We start from the raw sequence: 21,116 nt of genomic DNA, 5'->3' as shown, positions 1-21,116 counted from the left end.
GTAGAATTATCACTGATTTTCCTAGGACAACATCAAGCAAGAGTACAATATAAAGATTCTTTTCTTGGCCCATTTTTCTATGGATTATGTCATGTGTAATAATTATCACATCTACTTGGATTTAAACTTATTTTTGGTCCTGTTCTGAGGTTCATGAGTTAGTATGTTGTGTTGTTTTGTTTGATTCATGTATCCTCAGTATTGTTATTAACATATAGCATCAGATTAAACATGCTTGTCACTCCAGTATGGGAAACTATAGTTACAAGTGAGTTTGTTCCTCTCAATCTTAAGCAGTGAAAACAAGGTCTGGGGACTCTGGGATATTGTTTTTATTGATATGTCTATAGTATACATGGAAAAAATAAGTGCATGGAAAAAAGAAAAGAAAGAAAGAAAAGACTGGGGAAGAGCCTGGAGCACATGGGACAGGGGAAAATTTCCTGACCAGAACACCAATAGCTGATACTCTAAGAGCAAGAATTGACAAATGGGATCTCATACAATTGCAAAGTTTCTATAAGGCAAAGGACACTGTCAATAGGACAAAATGGCAATCAGCAAATTGGGAAAAGATCTTACCAACCCTACATCCCACAGAGGGCTAATATCCAATATATACAAAGAACTTAAGAAGTTAGAGTCCAGAGAACCAAATAACCCTATTAAAAAATGGAGTACAGAGCTAAACAAATAATTTGCTTTTTTTATTTTTTATTGAATTTATTTTTAATTTACATTTCAAAGGTTATAACCTTTCCCTGAAAACCCCCAACCTATCCTCCCACACTCTGCCTCCAAGAACATGCTCCTCCACCTAACCCACTCCCACCACCCCCCAACCGATTTCCCCACAATGGGGCCTCTATTGAGCCTTCATAGGACCAACGACCTCCCTTCCCACTGATGTCCAACAAGGCATTCCTTTGCCACTCTTTTGGCTGGAACCATGTGTACCCCTTGGTTGATGGCTTACTCCCTGGGGCGTCTGGTTGGCTGACATCATCGTTCTTCCCATGGGGATGCAATCCCCTCCTGCTCCTCCAGTCTGCCCTCCAACTCCTACATTGTGAAGCCTGTGCTCAGTCCAATGGTTGGCTGCTAGTATCCGCATCTGTATCTGTAAGGCTCTGGCAGGGCCCTCTCCAAAAGACAACCATAACAGGCTGCTTTCAGTATGCACTTCTTGTCATCCATAGTAGTCTTGGAGTTTGGTGACTGTTTATAGGATGAAACCCCAGGTAGGACAGTCTCTGGGTGGCCTTTCCTTCAGTCTCTGTTCCACACTTTGTCCATAGGTGTTCCTGTGGATATTTTGTTCCCTTTCTCAGAGGAACCAAAATACCCCCCACTTTGGTCTTCCTTCTTCTTGCGCTTCCTGTGATCTGTGAATTGTAACATGTTTATTTTGAACTTTTGGGTTAATATCCACTTACCAGTGAGTGCATACCATGTATGTTCTTTTGTGATTGGGTTATCTCACTCAGGATGACACTTTCTAGTGCCATCCATTTGCCTAGGAAATTTATGAATTCATTGTGTTTAATAGCTGAAAATACTCCATTGTGTATATATACCACAATTTCTGTATCCATTCCTTTGTTTGGGCTGGAAAGATGGCTCAGCCATTAAAGGGTAGGCTCACAACCATAAAATATAAACAAAGAATTGTCATCTGAGGATTATCAAATGGTTGAGAAGTACCTAAAGAAATGTTCAACATCCTTAGTCATCAGGGAAATGCAAATCAAAACAACCCTGAGATTTCACCTCACACCAGTCAGAATGGCCTAGATCAAAAACTCAGGTGAGTGCAGGTGCTGGTGAGGATGTGGAGAAAGCAGAACACTCCCCGACTCCTGGTGGTATTGCAGGCTGGTACAACCATTCTGGAAATCAGTTTGGCGGTTTCTTAGAAAACTAGACATAATATTACCAGAGGACCCTGCTATACCACTCCTGGGAACATACCCAGAGGATTCTCTAGCATGTAATAAGGACACATGCTCCACTATGTTCACAGCATCCTTATTTATAATAGCCAGGAGCTGGAAAGAACCCAGATGTCCCTTAGTGGGGGAATGGATACAGAAAATGTGGTGTATTTACACAATGTAATACTACTCAGCTATTAAAAATAATGAATTCATAAAATTCTTAAGCAAATGGATGGAACTAGAAAATATCATCCTGAGGGAGGTAATCCAATGACAAAACAACACACATGGTATGCACTTACTGATATGTGGATATTAGCCCAGAAGCTAGGAATACTCAAGATACAATTCACAGAACAAATGAAGCTCAAGAAGAAGGAAGAACAAAGTATGGATACTTTGGTCCTTCTTTGAGGGGGAACAAAATACCCACAGGAGAAGATACAGAGACAAATTGTGGAGCAGAGACTGAGGGAAAGACCATCCAAAGATTTCCCCTCCTAGGGTTCCATCCTATATACAGTTACAAAACCCAGACACTGTTGTGGATGCCAACAAGTCCTTGCTAACAGGTTCCTGATATAGCTGTCATCTGGGAGGCTCTGCCAGTACATGACAAACACAGAGGGGGACATTCTCAATCAACCATTGAACTGAGCACAGTGTCCCCAATGGAGGAGCTAGGGAAAGGACCCAAGGAGCTGAAAGGGTTTGCAGCACCACTGGAAGAAAAACAATTTGAACCACTCTGTACCCCCAGAGCTCCCAGAGACTAAACCACCGATGAAAGAGTACACTAAACCCATGACTCCAGATGCATATGCAGCAGAGGATGGCCTTGTTGGACATCAAAAGGAGGAGAGGCCCTTGGTCCTGAGAAGGCTAGATGCCCCAGTATAGGGGAATGTCAGGACAGTAAAGTGGGAGTGGGTGGATTGATGTGCAGGAGGAGGGGGAATAGGTTAGGGGATTTTGGGGGGACAACCAGGAAAGGGAACATTTGAAATGTAAATAAAGAATATAACTAATTAAAAAAGGAGAGATTTGTTTTTTTCCTCATTTACATAGGCTAACATAGCTTCTTGATTGATGCCTCAGTTTTAATTGCTTTCCCCAAATAACAATTGTCTAAAACACATTCTGGGGCATTTTAGTTGCAAATAATTATTTTGGAAAAAAACCTATGAAGCTTGATAGGAAAACAGAGAATGGAACAGCTTGAAGGTGAAGAATAAATATATATTAATGAGGTCATTGGAGGTCAGGCTTGTGAGAACTTCTGGGAAGTTGCAGGGGACAATTCAAACATGATCATTCCAGAAACAAGGAAAAGAAGGCTGAGGCTCTTTACAGGCTATAGAGCAGTCTTGACAGACTCAGAAAAAATTATACAGGAAGCTCTGGGGTTCCTTTGGACCATGGGAAGGACTTGTGGTGAGGGAAAGGGAGTCCCTTTCCAGACTCAAGTGTGAACTCACATGTCATCAACTGGGATAAAATCAACTTGTACTAATGTACTAATGAAGATTTTATAAGTGAAATTCATCTGATCTTCTGATTGTACAACTTGTCTGTAGTATCACAATATATAGTATGGTGCAACTTGAGCAACCCGGGTTTCTCCTAAATTTGGGTTCTCTGCTAGTGAAGATTTGTACCCAGCTGGTATCGCTTCTTCCATCCTTCTGCTTCAGAAGTCAGATTGGGAGTAACAAGAGGGAAAAATTCCAGAAGAAGAATGGAGATGTCACTACTAGAGAACTCAGGAGTGGGATTAACAGTTATCATAATGATTAGTTCAAACACTTGATCACCCCAATAACCTTACATTGAAAAATATAGAAGGGGCTGGAGAGATGGCTCAGGGGTTTCAAGCACTAGCGACTCTTGCAGGGGACCCAAGTCTGGTTCCCAGCATTCACAGGGCAGCTTACAACCACATGCAAGTTCAGATCCAGGGCCTTGTAGAGCCTTATGGGCATCAGGCTCTCACAGTACACAGACATATTTTTTAAAGGGGGGCGGAGCTAGGCATCTTGTTGGCAATCCACACAATAGCCTTCCTTTGAGTCATTTCCCTTCAGATATTACACTGGCTCAAACCACCCCTAATTCCATTGTGATTCTTTCCACTTCCATTTGACACAAATACTTCAATTCTAAGAAGTGATTGCTCTGTTTCTTAACTGAATCATGATTCAGTTACTCTCCTTGAAAAAGGAGGCTTGTCTCTTCTGAGTGTGAACATATGTATGCCCATGTCCGCTGGTAGAACTGATTGACAATGTGGTCCAGCAGTCTGTGGAAACAAGGATATATTTGCAAAACAAAAGAGCCTTACAGTGTGATACATATGTCATTGTTCTGCTGAGAAACATTCATAAATATGCTTTGAAGAAGGCTAAGATAAAATTATGAGTGCTTTAATCATCTTCTAAAGTTTAGATTTTCCTTATAATAAAATATCTGATTTCCTCTCGATTGTAGCTTAAGCAAAACAAGACACAAACAACTTTACCCTTCACACATAATTTCACTCATATAGACTTGGCCCTGTGAGTAATGCATTAAAAGCCTCTGAGAAATGACTTCAGAATGTGTGCTACTCCTTACAGCCTCTGACATGTTTTTTCTCATACCTCCTACAAAACCATATTGTTGACATAGGGGAAAATATTCAAGCAAGTCAAAGCCTACTGTTGTGTTTGTGTATGTCCTACTTTGAACAGATGGAATCAGTTGATTGCTTATCTTTTACTTTATGCTTTCTTCAGATCCTATCAAGCAGGAAACACATAGGTAGTAAATGTCGAATCTACAGTCTGACTCTGAAGTTTGTTACTGAAATGCCAGACAACAGTATGACCAAGACTGAGAAGCATCCTACAGGTACTGGGTGCATTGGAGGAGCACTGATGAATCCCAGTTCTGATATTTGCTGAAAGATTTGCCATACAGAGTCTGAACTGATGTCAGTGGCTAAGAGTGCTTATACTCTTCCAAAGGACTCCAGTTCCATTCCCAGCACTCATGACAGAGAGCTCACAGCCTCCTGTAACTTTAGCTCCAGGGAAATTGGTGCGATCTTCTACCTTCTTTAGATTCCTGTATGTGTACTTGTGCACACACATATACATACACACACACATGCACACATAAAAATACAAGTAAATATTTATGTATATAATTCATAAATATAAAATTGTTCCTTGTGTACATTTCATAATTTTCATAATTAACTACTTAAATACATTTTAAAAGTCAGAAAAGATATAACATTGATACTAACCTACATTCCCAGCACACTTAAGGGAATTTTAAACATGTAGGGCAGCCACCAATATCAACCTGCTTTATAGTGGAGTATATAAAGTGCCCATGCTTTATAGTGGAGTAAAGCTGTGACTAAGAAAAGTCTTTAACAATAACAATGAAAAAAACACTTCAGAGGCTTTGTACGATGAGAGTTAAACACTCAATTTCTGAAGAGACCTGTGGGTAAATGGGACATGTGCTGCAGTTTCTCAATTCTGACTGACCCAGAAAGGCATTATTACAAAAGGTTTAACAAAAAACTGCTTTGGCATAGTGAGCTGAACACATAAACACTGCAGAGCAACCAACGTTGTCCTGGAGGGAGTGAGTGGTTAGGCCCATATTCTGTTCCTTCAACAAGGAGTTTGTTTTTCCTAATCTCATCCTATTCTATTAGTGTGTAATCAAATCTGTAATAGGAGTCCATATGTGAACTTAAGACTGTATGGAGAATGTAAACATCATCTGTAAAGTCTAGTGTCCTCTGTAATGTATGAGAACTAGATACTCGTTCTTTCTCCATTAGAACTCCCTGACAGCTTTAACTGTGTTTTGGTCATTTATGTTTCTCCTTGGGATAACTGACTCTTTCCATCCTTATTCCACTTTCAATTGGGTTGTCTTTTGTCATTAATTCCCAAGGATTCTTTATATATTATAGAACCAAGTCCTTTATGAAACACATGATTTGCACTTTTCTCTTCTCATTTCATAGATCAAAGCATGACTTTCTTGATGATGTTTCTTGAAGCACATAAGTACTAATTTTAGAGGCAGGTAATAGTTCATTTTTCTTCTTGTGCTTTTGGGTGTGATATATGAAAAAATCAGTAATGGATGTTTATTGCTCCGCTTTCCTACAGGAATTTTATACTGTAATAAAGTTTTGTATATGTAGCTTTGATCTATTTTGAGTTAAGTTGTACATATTGTATGAGTTGTTCATTTAGTTTTGTTTGTATAGGAATATTTGGCTTTCACAGCACTATTATTTAAAACAGTCTTCCCAGTCAAAAGGTCTGAAAACTATGTTTATAAATCAGTGGACTATGAATGTAAAAGTTAATGCATATGTTACTGTTCTTGTTGCTATAATCAAATATCTGACAAGAAGCCATGGTAAGAAAGGGTGTGTTTGGTTTGCAGTTCAAGGCAAGGCATTGTGATAGTGGGTGAGACGGCTGTCACATTGCATCACAATCCAAAGAAATGAGTACTGGTACTCAGCCTACTGTTTCTTTTATTCACCAAAGGACTACAGCCCACAGATGGTTTCAGCTCCTTTGTGAAAGATCAAGTGACCATACGTGTGTGGATTCATTACTGGGTCTTCAATTCTATTCCATTGGTCCACTTGCCTGTCAATGTGCCAATACCATGCAGTTTTTAACACTATTGCTCTGTAGTATTGCTTGAGGTCTGGGATACTGATACCCCGAGAAGTGCTTTTACTGTTGAGAATAGTTTTAGCTATCCTGGGTTTTTGTTATTCCAGATGAATTTGAGAATTGCTTTTTCTAACTCTATAAAGAACTGAGTTGGGATTTTGATGGGGATTGCATTGAATCTGTATATTGCTTTTGGCAAGATGGCCATTTTAACTATATTAATCCTGCTGATCCATGAGCATGGGAGGTTTTTCCATTTTCTGAGGTCTTCGATTTCCTCCTTCAGAGACCTGAAGTTCTTCTCCTACAGATTTTTTAATTGTTTGGTAAGAGTCACACCAAGATACTTTATATTGTTTGTGGCTATTGTGAAGGGTGACACTTCCCTAACTTCTTTTCTCAGCCTGCTTATCCTTTAAGTATAGGAAGGCAACTGATTTGCTTGAGTTGATTTTATAACCAGCCACTTTGCTGACGTTGATTATCAGCTGTAGGAGTTCTCTGGCAGAGTTTTTTTGGGTCACTTAAGTATACTATCATATCATCTGTAAATAGTGATAATTTGACTTCTTCCTTTCCAATTTGTATCCCTTTTACCTTTTTATGTTGTCTAATTGCTCTAGCTAGAACTTCAAGTACTATATTGAAAAAATATGGAGAGAGAGGGCAGCCCTGTCTAGTCCCTGATTTTAGTGGGATTACTTCAAGTTTCTCTCCATTTAGTTTGATGCTGGCTACCAATTTGCTGTATGTTGCTTTAACTATGTTTAGCAATGGGCCTTGAAATCCTGTTCTTTCCAAGACTTTTAGCATGAAAGGATGCTGAATTTTGTCAAATGCTTTTTCAGGATCTAATGAAATGATCATGTGTTTTTTTTTTCTGTGAGTTTGTTTATATAGTGGATTACATTCATGGATTTCCTTATATTGAACCATCCCTGCATCCCTGGGATGAAGCCTACTTGATCATGGTGGATAATTGTTTTGATGTGTTCCTGGATTCGGTTGGCAAGAATTTTACTAAGTATTTTTGCATCGATATTCATAAGGGAAATTGGCCTGAAGTTCTCTTTCTTTATTGGATCTTTGTGTGGTGTTGGTATCAGCATAATTGTGGCTTTGTAGAACGAGTTGGGTAGTGTTCCTTCTGTTTCTATTTTGTAGAATAGTTTGAAGAGTATTGGTGTTAGGTCTTCTTTGAAGGTCTGAATTCTGCACCGAAGCCATCTGGTCCAGTGCTTTTTTTTGGCTGGGAGACTTTCTATGACCCCTTTTATTTCTTTAGGGGTTATGGGACTGTTTGGATGATCTATTTGGTCCTGATTTAATTTTGGTGTTTGGTATCTGTCTCAGAAACTGTCCATTTCCTCCAGATTCTCCAGTTCTGTTGAGTATAGGCTTTTGTAGTAGGATCTGATGATTTTTTTTTAATTTCCTCAGTTTCTGTTGTTATATTTCCCTTTTCATTTCTAATTTTGTTAATCTGCATATTGTCTCTGTGCCCTTTGGTTAGTCTGTCTAAGCGTTTATCTATCTTATTGATTTTCTCAAAGAAACAGCTCCTAGCTTTGTTGATTCTTTGTATGGTTTTCTTTGTTTCTACTTGATTGATTTTGTAAGGCCCCCAAAAACCAAGGGTGCCCCAGCGCCCCACACCTCAGAAGGCGACACCCAAATCACTCGTGAGAAATGGTCTCGATGCAAAAGCAAGAGGATTTTTTTTTATTCCAGAATTCTGGGTTCCATAGCCATACACCATGCAGGGGTAGAGGACTGTGGACCCGGAGCACAGAATTGCAACAGCTTTTATAGGTTTACAAAAAAGTCCGAGAATCACAAACCAATCATTCCTTAGCATGGAGAGCCCACTCTATAGTTTTTAGGCCAATCAATTTAAATTATTGGACCAATTAGTTTCCTACTTTCTTGGAGGTCTATAGCTGCATGAACTCCTGGATATGGGTAATGGAGTAAGCAGTTTACAGAAGCAAGATAAGCAAATAATTAGCTCATTTCCAGTTAGCTTATGGGGCCAGGATCACCTATTCAAGGCCTTTTTGCCTAGCTCTTAAAGGGCAGGCTCTGGAATGTGACCTTTTACCTAGTTTCTAACAAAGAGCTAAAAGAGCGGGCTCTGGAATGTAAAGTGTTTGGTACTCCTTAGAAGGCTGGAGTTAGAGCTTCTTTGGAGAGGGATAGCATTTTAAACTTCTGACTTCTTGGGGTCATTAGAATTAGGCTGTATTATTTTCTATCCTTTCAATTTCAGCCCTGAGTTTGATGATTTCCTGTCTTCTACTCATGATTGCTTCATGCCAACTTTAAAAATAGCTATTTCTACAAAGAGGACAGTATCTTTTTATCACTTGAAATTTTCATACAAGTGTACAATGTATCTTCATCATATCAATCTTACGTGATTCCAGAATGACTGATCACATTTCTGTATCTCTCTCCTAACTTCATGCACTCATGTGTTTGTTTCTTTTAACCAACTCAGTCCAGTGAGTGCTGCCCAGATATGTGCAAAGACATGGCATCATCCTACCATTGGCCACACTCTCAATAACAGTGATTCTCCCTCCCCCAGGAGTCATCAACTGCCAATAGTTTCTAAAATAGGGGTGGAGATTCATAAGCCCCTCCCACTCCATGCTGAAATTTTTAAAAATACCCATATTAATTCCTTAACAATTTAATTCAATGTTTTTTGAAAATATTCTACCCCGCTCTTTTCCCTAACTTCTAGATCCACTTCTAGCTCCTACTCCCTACTTAATTCCCTCTTTTTTTATTTAATAGCCCTTCAACTTCTATTTGTGCTACCCATATGATCCTGGACATGGAGCCACCACTGGAACATGCCTCACCAGTAGGTGTACCCTTACACAGCCCTGACCCTCACTAACCCCTAGGCCATTAATAGTCTACATCTTCCCAGTTAGGAGGGGGCTTGTTAACACTTTCTAGAATATTGGATATCTTGTGCATGTTTTATGCAGGTGTCCACAACTGCTTTGAGTTCATGAGTGTGATGGTCCTAAAAGACATTATATTTCTTGAGTCTTCCCTGCCCTGTGGCTGTTATAATCTTTCTACCTGCTCTTTCCTGATGGCTCCAGAGTACTAGGGATGGAGGGAATGATATAGATGTCACATTTGTGACCGAGCACTCTACTCATGTTCATTCTCTAAACATTGACCAGTCACAAGGTTCTATGTTAGCTACTATCCACCCCTCAAATAAATTCATCTGATGAGATCTGAGAGCTGTACTGTTTTATAGGTAGAGAGACAAACTTAGGGATCAGTTTGATGCTATATCCATTTTGCAGAATGATAATAGAAAATTCACTTTGAATTTGAGCAACAGTTGCTATGTGCTCATATGTAAAATGTCCATGTCCAGTCAAGAAAGAAACATTTTATACCACTTCTCTACTCTCCAACTCTTACATTCTTTCTGCCTCTTCTTCTGTGATTTTGCCTTGGTTTGTGACAGTAAGAACACTGATGGGACCATGATGAGGAATACTGCAATCTCAAAATCTTATTCTTGAATTAAGAATTTTATTTGGTATCTGGGGTTTTTCTAAGTTATATTTTATAATTTTCTATTCCTAGCTTTACACCTCTTCATTTGTATCTATTCCCAAGTATTCCATTCCTTTGGTTCTACTTTAAAGGAAACTTTACTATTAATCATCAGTTTTACAGTTAGTTCTGTATATCTGTTTAATGTATTTTCCAGTCTTAGTAGTCTTTAGGTGATTCCTAGTCCTTAAATGTTTCTATGGCAGGACAAAATTTGGGTTGAAGGTTTTATGGATGGGTTGGAAACCTTATCCCCTCACTGAAAGTTCTGCTTCTTGTGAGGTCCATGTGATCCATATATAAATGCAATTTGCTGCCTGCACGCCCCCAAACAAAAGTTTCTAGGGCAAAATCTAGTTAATGGATTTTTTTAAATAAAGGACTCACATGGAATGGTGAGCAGATTATACTTTGAGACAGCTACACTCTGTGAGGTAATAGTGTAGCATATTGTTTGGACATCTTTCCCTGAGAAGACAAACAGGTCTGTTCACCCCAGATAAGGCACCAACCACAGAACCAAGATCCACCTAATTCTGTCTAGATGAACTTGTGAACTCAGGGTTATTTACAGGAGAAAAGATAAGGAGTTATCCACAGGAGCACAGGTGAGAATGCTGAAGGGATTACTTTCAGGAGCATGGGTGAGCACAGCCAAGAGGTTCCATACTGGAGTGTGGCCAACTTGAACTGCTGTACCACTGAAGAAAGTTCTCTTTCTCCTAGCAACTGTTAGTTGTCCATGTATATCCTCAGGAAGAGACAGGCCCTTGTGAGCTCACACCACCTTCACTGACTAAACATTTGTGTGCCAGTTGTGTGCCAGTCTCCAAGGTAACCACAACATATGCACATTTGTTAAAGACTGCAGTTTCTATGGAAATAATAAATATAATGAATCATAATGTTAATGTACCTAGATTCATGGATTTTTCCTAATATTTTTCAATAAACAACCAGTTGGCCAATTTCAAGTATCAACAGATAAGTAATTTTTTAAACATTGATTTTGGAAAAGGGAAAAACCAAACATTTTCCAGTTTTTAATTGTAGTAACTGAGGATGCCAGATAACCTCTAAGGAAACATCTCTCTGTAAAATTATTTCAGCTAAGCAAAACTGTATAATTGAATATAATTAGACTTGATTCCTGCTCCACTTCTAAGCTCTTCCCTCAAGGCCATGTCTGCTAACATCACAGTAAAAGACTTCCAAGACCCATGTGCTTCTTAACATATCTCTGTGTCACCTTACCAACAGGATAGGGGAAAAGAAAGTGGGTTACACAGAACTTTGACCTCTTGATGACAGAACAGTATGTGAGCAGTTAACTAAAGGATGTAACTCTGTGAAAATTAGAAATGAACTTATAGAAAAAAAGAGCAGAATTGGGGTTCCCAGGAACAGTGAGGATTGGGGTGGTAGGCCAAAGACACAAGATTTTAGTGTGACAAGGTAAGTATGCTCAGGAGATACACCGTTAGATTCTAGTAGATCATGTGTTATATACTGATACATTGCTAAGAAAGTAGATTTTACATTTCTTGTCCTTGAAAAGTGGTAAGTACATGACAAGGTTCATAAATTAATTCACTTGAAATTGTCATTCCACAGCAAATACACATCTCAAAGTCTCTGCCATGTTTTCACCATAAATAGTTATGACTTTTTACAGTACTTAGGATGGAATCCAAGGCTTTACACATTTGCTCTGCAGTCACTGAGATAAAATACAGGACTTTTTATTTTTATTTTAAAATAGATTTCTGCTAAGATACTGATGCTATCCTCACAGTCAGGATCCTCCTGCCTAAGCTTTCAGAGTAGCTGAGAATAAAGGCATATGCTACCACAGTCAGATAGTGAGCAATTTTGTTACTTAAAAAATTTTTTAGATAGGGATGGTAGACCCCTGATGCTCTGATTCTGACTCTGCAAAGTTGAAGTGGCAGTGAGTAAGTCAAGAGCATGCTTGCTAGAAGGGCAGAGCCCCAGGACTCCTCTGCCTCTCTACATTGAATGCTCCAGAGTGACTCATCCTTCGATTCAGGTTGGCTTCTCCCTGGGTTCTGGTTGGCATGCACGTTGGATACAACTGAAAGGACACAGCTGTCCTTAATGTTTGCTAATAACATAAGGATCTCCTAGTCAGATGGAGATTCAGATAGTAATCATACTCCATTATAAAAAATCAAAATCAGAAGGTTGATAAATAATGAATGTCCATGACATAGCTGTACTGATGAGTTTATATGCAAAAGCCAGTGCTTGCAGAAATTTAACGAAGCCATTGAAGTAGCCATTTTGAAAATGGCCACTGGCTGTTTGGCACTGGCAATGCCCAGCTCACGGTCCTTCTGTTATGTAAGTCTGTAACTACAAAAGAGGAGAAGCCCTAGGTACTATTCCTGTATAACCTGGGACAGGCCAACTTTCTTGTCTCTCTAGATGAAAACTCTCCAGCTGGGAGACTTATGAAACATTCAGAGCATGCAAAAGTCTTACCTACTAGATGTACAAGTCTTGTTAGTCAGGAGAATGGTCCTCTTATCTGAAAGAAGTTTCAAGTGTAACAACTATCATCTTAGCTGACAGTCGCAAGACTGTCATTTGTTTCGGACTTTTTGTATGGGTGAAATGATGCCAATCATCTTTGTTGTCTTGCCTGCTTGTGGAGTTTGGTTGAACTTGTCTAAATCTCATGATAAATATACAACATGACAAAGAATTTTGGAAAAGATCATTTAATTACCTGAACCATAGCCTGTAATAATGGGTGGCAGGATGACTTTTAATGCAATTAATACCCCTGAATTTAGGAAAATTGTATCTAGTAGAAAAATATGCACATTTGGCAAAAACAGAGACAGGTCAAAAACTCTTCACACCAAGAAGAGTATGTCACCAGATGCATCTCCATATGCTCACTAACACATTAAAAATGAAAATCATGTGGGTTTTTTTTTCTCTGCTTTCCAAGTAAAGTTTCAGAATGCATGGGCCTTACCGTTGGCCAGGACTCAGGAAGAGTAAACATATGTAAGAAGAGATATTTCATAGGAAATAAAAAGCATTGCTAGGGATATATTTTGACTTGTGTTCCTGTTCCCAAAACACATACCATCAACACACCAAGACAAAACAAAACAGAACAAAACAAAACAAAACAAAAGAACTCCATCTGCCCCCAAAGCCACTATACAGCATATGACAGCATCTGCTGTCATTGGGCAAAGTAGGAGCCAGACCCACAGATGGACTTCTTAATTAATAAGTTACACATTTCAAAATCTTCCATTGTTAAGTGTTGGGGGGCTCTGATCAGACATTCAGAGCATATGAAATATTCTTATCTACTTGAAGCTTGGTGATAATTAGTTCTGTCCTTACAAGTTTATATCAGTATGAAAGATTATTTGAATTTAGGTGTTTTTTAATTCGAAACACATGTTAAGAAATGTTCTTTGCAATTTACTTCCAGTTAAACTACCCAACTACCAAAACAAAATTTCAAGTGTATGCTGTGTGGCAGTACCCATATAGAACTTGACCTCCTTCAAAAACTGGTAAACCCTGCTCCCCATACACTTGGTCACACAGGTTCTTGTTCAGTTTTGAAGAACACCAACTTGTACATCCTTATATTGCATCTCACATTCCTGATAATCAACCTGTCTGACCCCCATTTACTTAAACTTTGAACTGGAAAACCAGAATCATAAAGCTCATGCCCCAACTATTATGCCAACACATAAATTCATGCCAGGTCATGCTTTAAATTAAAGGCTTTTTGTATAGTAACAGTGTTGACAGTACTGGGTTGTTTCTCCATGCTGATACAGAGGAAAACATGTATAGAAAACAGTGATTGCCCTTTCCTCTGGCCTGTCTTCTGAATCAGTATTCTCTACCATGCAGAAACACTCAAGTAAGATTAGTTTCTGTATCCATTATCATATGTAGCCACATGGGATCCTAACATAAAACCAATTATATGGGGATAAAATTTTACATCTAAAATATTATTTAAGCCATCTCTCAAAATCCTTGGAGCTGGGTAAACACAACAGCAGCAAAGAAATGAAGGCCAGTCATGAAACAGCATTCTAGGGAATCCTGGAAATGGCCAAAATAGTTAGGAGTTTTCTTTAATGGATGTCAAGGTCAGTGTGTAGATTATCACAGCAGATAAGTCTGTTCCATGGTGTGTGACTGACCAGCAGTAATATCTGTGAATAACAGAGGCATTGCCAACACACCTACTGGTACCTGGTGTACTGAGACTTTAATGCACTATTCTGGCACAAAAAGAAAAGAAGGGAATCTTTGGGTACTCTGGTGTCTGGAACAGAGAGGTGAGTCACTTTGGAGCACAGATACTGTTTTCCTCACCGCTCTCCTTTCTAACAGGACTTGAGGTAAGAGGAAATGCTGGGTGTAAACATTTGGCTGTGTAGATGGTGGTGGTGAACTTGTTTGGCCAACAGTTTGAACTTTCAGAAGGCTGGGTTTTTATCCATAGAAAAAGAAAGAAGAGGCGACAAGAAAAGGGGAGGTAGAGAAAATGGATGGTTAAAAACTAGTATACAAGTGGAGAACACACATCGAGTAATGTTCTTCTTATCCATTCTCTCCATCTTGAATCAGAAGTCCACATCAACGTAGCCGCCCCATGTGCAAAGTATTCAAAAACACTGATAGGAATGAGGTGGGATTTGGGAAGACTCCGTAATAGCAGGAGGCTGAGGCGGGGGTAGGGGGAAGGTTATCTTTTCTAATATGAATAGCAAAAACACTAAGAATTTTAGGATGCTGTTGGGGTAAGAGGAAACCTTACTTTTATTTGGGCAGGATAATTCTGCTTGGCTGTATTGCTTTACTTCACAGTGCTCTGGTGTTATGTTTTGTGATGAAGACAGAACTCAGTAACTTGAAGAGCCCCAACAGTTTTTATTGGCAATTCTATTAAATATATATATATTTATATATATGTGTATATAATATATATATTATACACACACACACACACATATATATATATATATATATTTTACCAAATGGCAGCTTAAACTCTGACACCCTCAAAAGTAAGCTGCGTTTCTTCTGCTTGATCAAAACTAATGTCTTTCCTATCTTAGAATAGACTCTGTCAACAAGCCCAGCAGGGACCAGCACACACCACTGCAATAAAACCTGTCCCCATCAGTGCCACCAAGGTCTCCGCCTTCAAGGGATGCTGTCTTTCTTTGTGGCAGCTGCCTTTGTCCTTGCAAAGGGGGCGATCCCTTACCTAAAAGGGATTAACTCTCTGAAGGAAGGGGCGTGTCCCTAGGAACACAATGATGGAAAATTTCCCTCACATCATCTGAAAGCTCCATTTTCTTGAAGTCTGTGTTGTTTTTAGTTCCAGCTAAGACAGTAATTTGCCTTCTAGAAGAGTTAATATGTGTTTATATTCCTGAAGCAAGTAGAGTCTATGGGTTCCCATTCAGAGTTCATGGCCTCAAAGTTACAGTAATGTACAGTATAAGTTAGATGTTATGAATGTGGCTCTGCAGAAATGGAAAATTTTTATTTTGAAAGCTAGAATGAATTTATTCTATATCATGGTGTTTACCATGTAGCAAATCTTCTGTTTTTGTTGTTCATATAGTTTGCTTTGAAAAGAATTTACTGTTGAATCAGTCTGGAATTGTTTTCAGAAATTACATTATTTACTTATCTGATGTTGAATTGTCAGCCTAAATAACTCTTGTCCATCAGGCAATGGTTTATGTTACTGTTTTCTCTAGAGATTCTAAACATATTAGTATCTTCTAACACCTTCAGAAGCAATAGCTCCTTTCTCCTGTGATAACATAGCAAAAGATGAGGCCCAAATTCTAGACCAAAGATACATTTCATGTATTAGGTAATCTTAAAAACACCATTTTGGGACTGATGTAGTGATTCAGTAATTAAGAGTAATTCAGTAATATACTCTTGCAAAGTATAGGAGTTTAGTTCCCAGCATCCATGACAAAGGGCTCATAATCACCTGTAATCCCAGCTCCATGGGATCTGATACCCTTTTCTGGGCTCTGAGGTCACACACTCATGTACATACAAATGCGAAATAAAACTAAAATAAATTTTTGTTTTTAAAATAAAATAATTTCACTTTTGGGCCTCAATGTTCTGATTCACACATGGAAACCTGCCTGTACTAGTGTTATTGGTTAATTAGATCATGAAAATGTTGTATCATTATAAATTTGTTAAAACTTTCACTGGATATTGTAATTCCCAATATGCCTAAAATTCAAAAGCAGATCTCCAATCTTTATCCAGTCCTGAATGAAAGATCAATTGGGAGCATCCCAACTGAAAGCTCAGCTATTCCATCAGTCCAAGTGACTTTGGTTCAGGAATGGATTCATTGTGCCCACAGGAAGGGCCATTCAGCTGGGCCCACAGGAAGAGCCTTCCAATCCTTGCATTTGGTGGCAGAGTATATCCTGAGATTCTGGTACTGGAGCTAAGAACTCTATAGACTCTTCAGTATGACTATAGGCCAAAGTCCTGTGACACTGAGTAGGCATGGCACACACATGCAGAACTGGAGAAACTGCTGATTCTTTCCCACTCCCTGTTCCACTCCATCAAGAGATCAGTAGGCATGTTCTGCTTCCAACAGTTGAAGATCTACTAAAAATAAATCAAACAAGACACAGTTTGGTTTCCTACTGTTCCACACTAGCACACAGAGTTCTGGTCTTGGAATTTCAGCCTACATGTTGACAGTTGGTAGCCTGAAATCACATAATGACTTCCTTCTAGACTTTTCTAAATGCCTAAATTTAAGCTCTGCCCACATCCTGTTGGGACTGCAAGGAAGAATTAGCTTCAGGATGCTTTCACAGGTAGTAGACTTGATGAGTTCAGAATGTTTACACAATGAAAGTAAAGCTGTCTAAGGAGACAAAGGGGACTAACTCAGGAGAGAAAAGGGAAAGTGGGGGATTTAAACTATTTATTCATTACATAGTATACACTTGTATAAAAGCTGGATATATAGGCATTTTAAAATGTGTTTGTATATAAAGAAACCTGCCAAAGCAGCAGTCTTGGTTTTGCTATCATGGATATTGAAACTGCCCTGTTTGGGTCCTGGTGCTGTTTATCCAAAACTTCAACTGCTTCTTTTGGAACCTTTGTAGGTTGAAATAATAAAATCAAATAACAGTAACACTATCATGAGATAAAAGTATTTGCTCTAATTTTTAAGTTTAATTAATTAATTAAAATGTTAATAAGATTTCATTAAAATAGAGAAAGCAAATCACTACAACATTGTTTTAGTATTAAGTAATTCAAAGAGTGGATATTCTGTTTGAGGAGATGCAATCTTTCCTGTGCTGAGGAACAAATACTTCAGAAAGCACAGATTGGAGTCACATTCAATCTTCTAATAAACTTTGTGGGGTTTTGTTGTTTGTTTGTTTGCTGTTTTGATCTAGATCTAATGCTAGGAAAACAATTTTGTAAGTAGATTTATTGTTGTTTTAAATGGATACATTCTCTGTTTCCTGTGTCTATGGACTGTGTCACCTTTCAGAATCTGATAAAGTATTGAGTGGAGCAGACACAGGATTATCTGGTTATAGTTCAAGGTCCTCCTAGTTACCTGATAGACACCATAACACTCCAGTACTCATAGTCCTTGCTCTAATTAACCATGCCATAGATTTCTTTCCTTTCACCTCATTTCATAAATTCGATTTTCTCCAAGAACTCTCTTGCTAGAAAATTTGAGAAGATTTTCACCATCCTCTTTTTTATTAATGTCCTGCTCCTGTCTGGACCTGTAGTCACAAACCCCCAGCTAGAAAATGTTAAACCAGGGAGTTGCTGTTCAATCACCACACTAAACAGGGATTCAGTGTGCCAGGTGCTTTGCACATGATATCTGCCCCTCTAAGTACTTGGTGACATCTGTGTACCAGTCTGCATCCCATCCACTCTCAGGAGGTGGAAGTTGCCATTGGTCTCAAAGGCCATAAAGCCTCCCTAATTCTTTCCAGTGATACCTCAGTCACCTCACCATCTTCTCCAGCATAGATGTTGCTTTTGATCAGGATATGAATCCATCTAGATGCCCAACCCACTCATTCACCTTGAGCTTGGCTAGCTCTTAGTTCTTGTACCACTATTAGTGAGAAATCTCACTTCCTGTCCTCACTGCTATAAAACTTGTCCACTCTGTGTATCTCTGACCATTGCTGTTGGCTCTGCTCTCTCCACACAGGTCACAACATTGACTCAGGAAGTTTCCCAGCTAGGGAAAGACATGAGAAGCATCATGCAACTTCTGGAAAACATCTTGTCACCTCGGCAGCCATCACAATTTTGTTCTCTACACTCCACCCCAATGTGTCCTTCCAGAGAAAGTTTACAGACTAGGGTGAGCTGGAGTGCTCACCACCCTTGCCAACATTTGCAGGCAGGTGGAGCACATCTTTATCATGGTAATGTCACCTCTGGTATCTGGAGTGTCGATCCATCCTTGGTGGGGAGCAGCCTTCAACGAACTGAAGCTCATGAACAAAACCCAGCAGACAGTGAACTGCATCATTCTCCAATCCTGGATTATTCCCCCTCCCACTGCCAGGTTATCCAAGAAGGCCACTTGCAGTTCCTAAGGTGCATCTCCCCCCATTCAGATACCACACTGACACCTTTGCAGTCCATCTCAGCCACTCTCTCATCTTCTGTATGCTCCTCATCAGAAACATCCTTGCATCTGGTTCTCCCAAGTAGGTCAGAGGAGGGCAGCATCACTCACGGACCTGTGAGTTCTTTCAGTTTGGAAAACTTACCAGGCTCTTGGGACCGAGAAGGAATAATGTCAGCCTCTACAGAACCCTTGGAGAACTCTCCAGTAGAAGTTGTCACAAGCACAGCGGATGTAAAGGACAGCAAAGCCATAAACGTATAATATCAGCACATAAAGGCAGCTTTCAATGCCAAACCCACTGCTGCATGACAGCTCTAGTTTGCCTTTGTGGCTTCTAGCACTAGTGGAGCCTGAGCAAAGTTAGGAATTCTGCAGGAAATAGGATAAGGGGCCAGGGAAGAGCAGAGCCACCTCTATACTGTAGCAAACAATTTCTAGATCATAGAAGCATCAACCCTTTTCTGTACAGGTATTAACTTACTGGTCTGATTGACAGACTTTGGTAACTATCCAATGACCCAGAGGGTCCGAGCAGATAGAAACCCCAGACAAAGAGTTCGGGGATTAGTTTTGCCATAAGTAGATTTTGTGAAGGGCAGCAAAGGTTTTTCCTGAGTGCCTGATTGTCATTCCTGAACAATATTCATAGCACTGTTGGCCTCGGGAGTGCATGGCTCCCACTGATCTATTTTCCTTTTTGTGAAGGCAGAGGAACAATTATCACTGCATGTCATCTCCTAGACAATCAGTCAAATAGAGCTGGTGGCCAGTGGTTAGCTATCCGCACGTTATTTGCCATGTAAATGAAAATGTCTCTTTATTTATCGAAAAAAAGAAGCTATTTTTATATCCTTGGTATGAAATATGTATTTAGACTACTTAAACTATTTATAAAGAAATGAATGTTTTCTTTTCATTTTGGTAACAAAAAGCTTGCTGTTTTAACAAAAAATACGCTACTGTTATGTATAGTAAATCAAAAATTATTCATCATTAAGAGGTTGTAATTTTGAAAGGAATCCCCTTTTATCTGCATGCAGTTTGCAAAACAGAAAAAAATGTACATGTACCCTTACACTCCTGGGATACAGTAAGACAGAGGGTCATATTTTATCGATGAAATAAAAACATGGACTCAGTGCGAACTCCATAAGGTTTGGCCTGGTAATGGAGATAACTCTTCATCTTGGCTGACTCAGGCAATGCTGTGGACCCCAGCAGCCCATGCAAGAGCAATCTTCTGAGCATTGTATTCTGTGACTTAAGAGCCTAGAATTTGTTTGTTTATTATGTGATTGCAACCTACATTGAGTCTCTCTGGGTTCAACACTATAAATGTGTCCTACCACCATTCCTCATTTTACGAGAGGCCTTGGAACAACATACATCTCCACATAAGGCCATGAGGTTTAGACTGTCACTCTCAGGCACGATACCCACTTAGACTGCCCATGGTACCTGTTTAACTTAAGGCAGCATTGAGCCTTTGATCTTAAAACTACTCACAGGGCTGAAAACTACACAGGAGCTATCATAGATGTGTAGCAAGAGATATAAAAAAAAAATATCTCAGAAGTTATATGGCTAGGATTCTCACAGCTATTATCCTGAATGTTCTCACCACTTCACACATACCAACATGCAAACTTCCATGCTGTGTTTGGCAGTGATATAAATACCTTAATTTAAGATGCATATTGTGTTTAAGGACATTTAGGTCCTCTTCTTCCCTGATGTCCCTATAAACTCATATTCTGGAGTTCTAGTTTTATGCCCACCACAGATCAGAACTACATTATTAAAAATATCAAAGCAAGCCAAGGAATCTGGTGTTATGATTCAGACACCCAAAATGTGGCTGGAACAGCAGAACAAAAAAAGAAGTCTTTAAAAATTTTCAATGGAGGATGTATTCATTAGGTGACTAACTCAAAGGTTGATGCGGTATATCCTTCATACCTCCAACCTTCATTTTCTCCTTAGGTTTGCAAGAAACTAAGGACAGACCAACAGTTTAGATTTACATGCCCCCTTTCTTCGACCTAGCCGTCTCATCCTCATGCTACTAAAATCGTGGTCATTGGTGCTGTTTATTCATGAAGATCCAAATAGCAAACCAGGAGGACCAATACTAAGGTCAAATATAAATGCTGACATTCTATTCTT

General features: G+C 39.2%; 1 protein-coding gene across 1 annotated transcript in view; it reads left to right on the top strand.

Moving 5' to 3' along the window:
- Kcnh8 (potassium voltage-gated channel subfamily H member 8) overlaps positions 1-19,211 on the top strand; it is a 430,038-nt gene extending 410,827 nt beyond the window's left edge. The window contains exon 16 of the mRNA XM_052192780.1: positions 18,522-19,211. Coding sequence (XP_052048740.1) covers positions 18,522-19,211 — 690 coding nt within the window. The remainder of the gene's footprint in view (positions 1-18,521) is intronic.
- Positions 19,212-21,116: the final 1,905 nt, after the last annotated feature.

The sequence above is a fragment of the Apodemus sylvaticus genome, chromosome 9 (genome assembly GCF_947179515.1).
Source record: "Apodemus sylvaticus chromosome 9, mApoSyl1.1, whole genome shotgun sequence".
In the NCBI taxonomy this organism is placed as follows: domain Eukaryota; kingdom Metazoa; phylum Chordata; class Mammalia; order Rodentia; family Muridae; genus Apodemus; species Apodemus sylvaticus.
The sequence above is the reverse complement of the archived record's forward strand: the minus strand, read 5'-3'. Positions and strand labels throughout refer to the sequence as shown.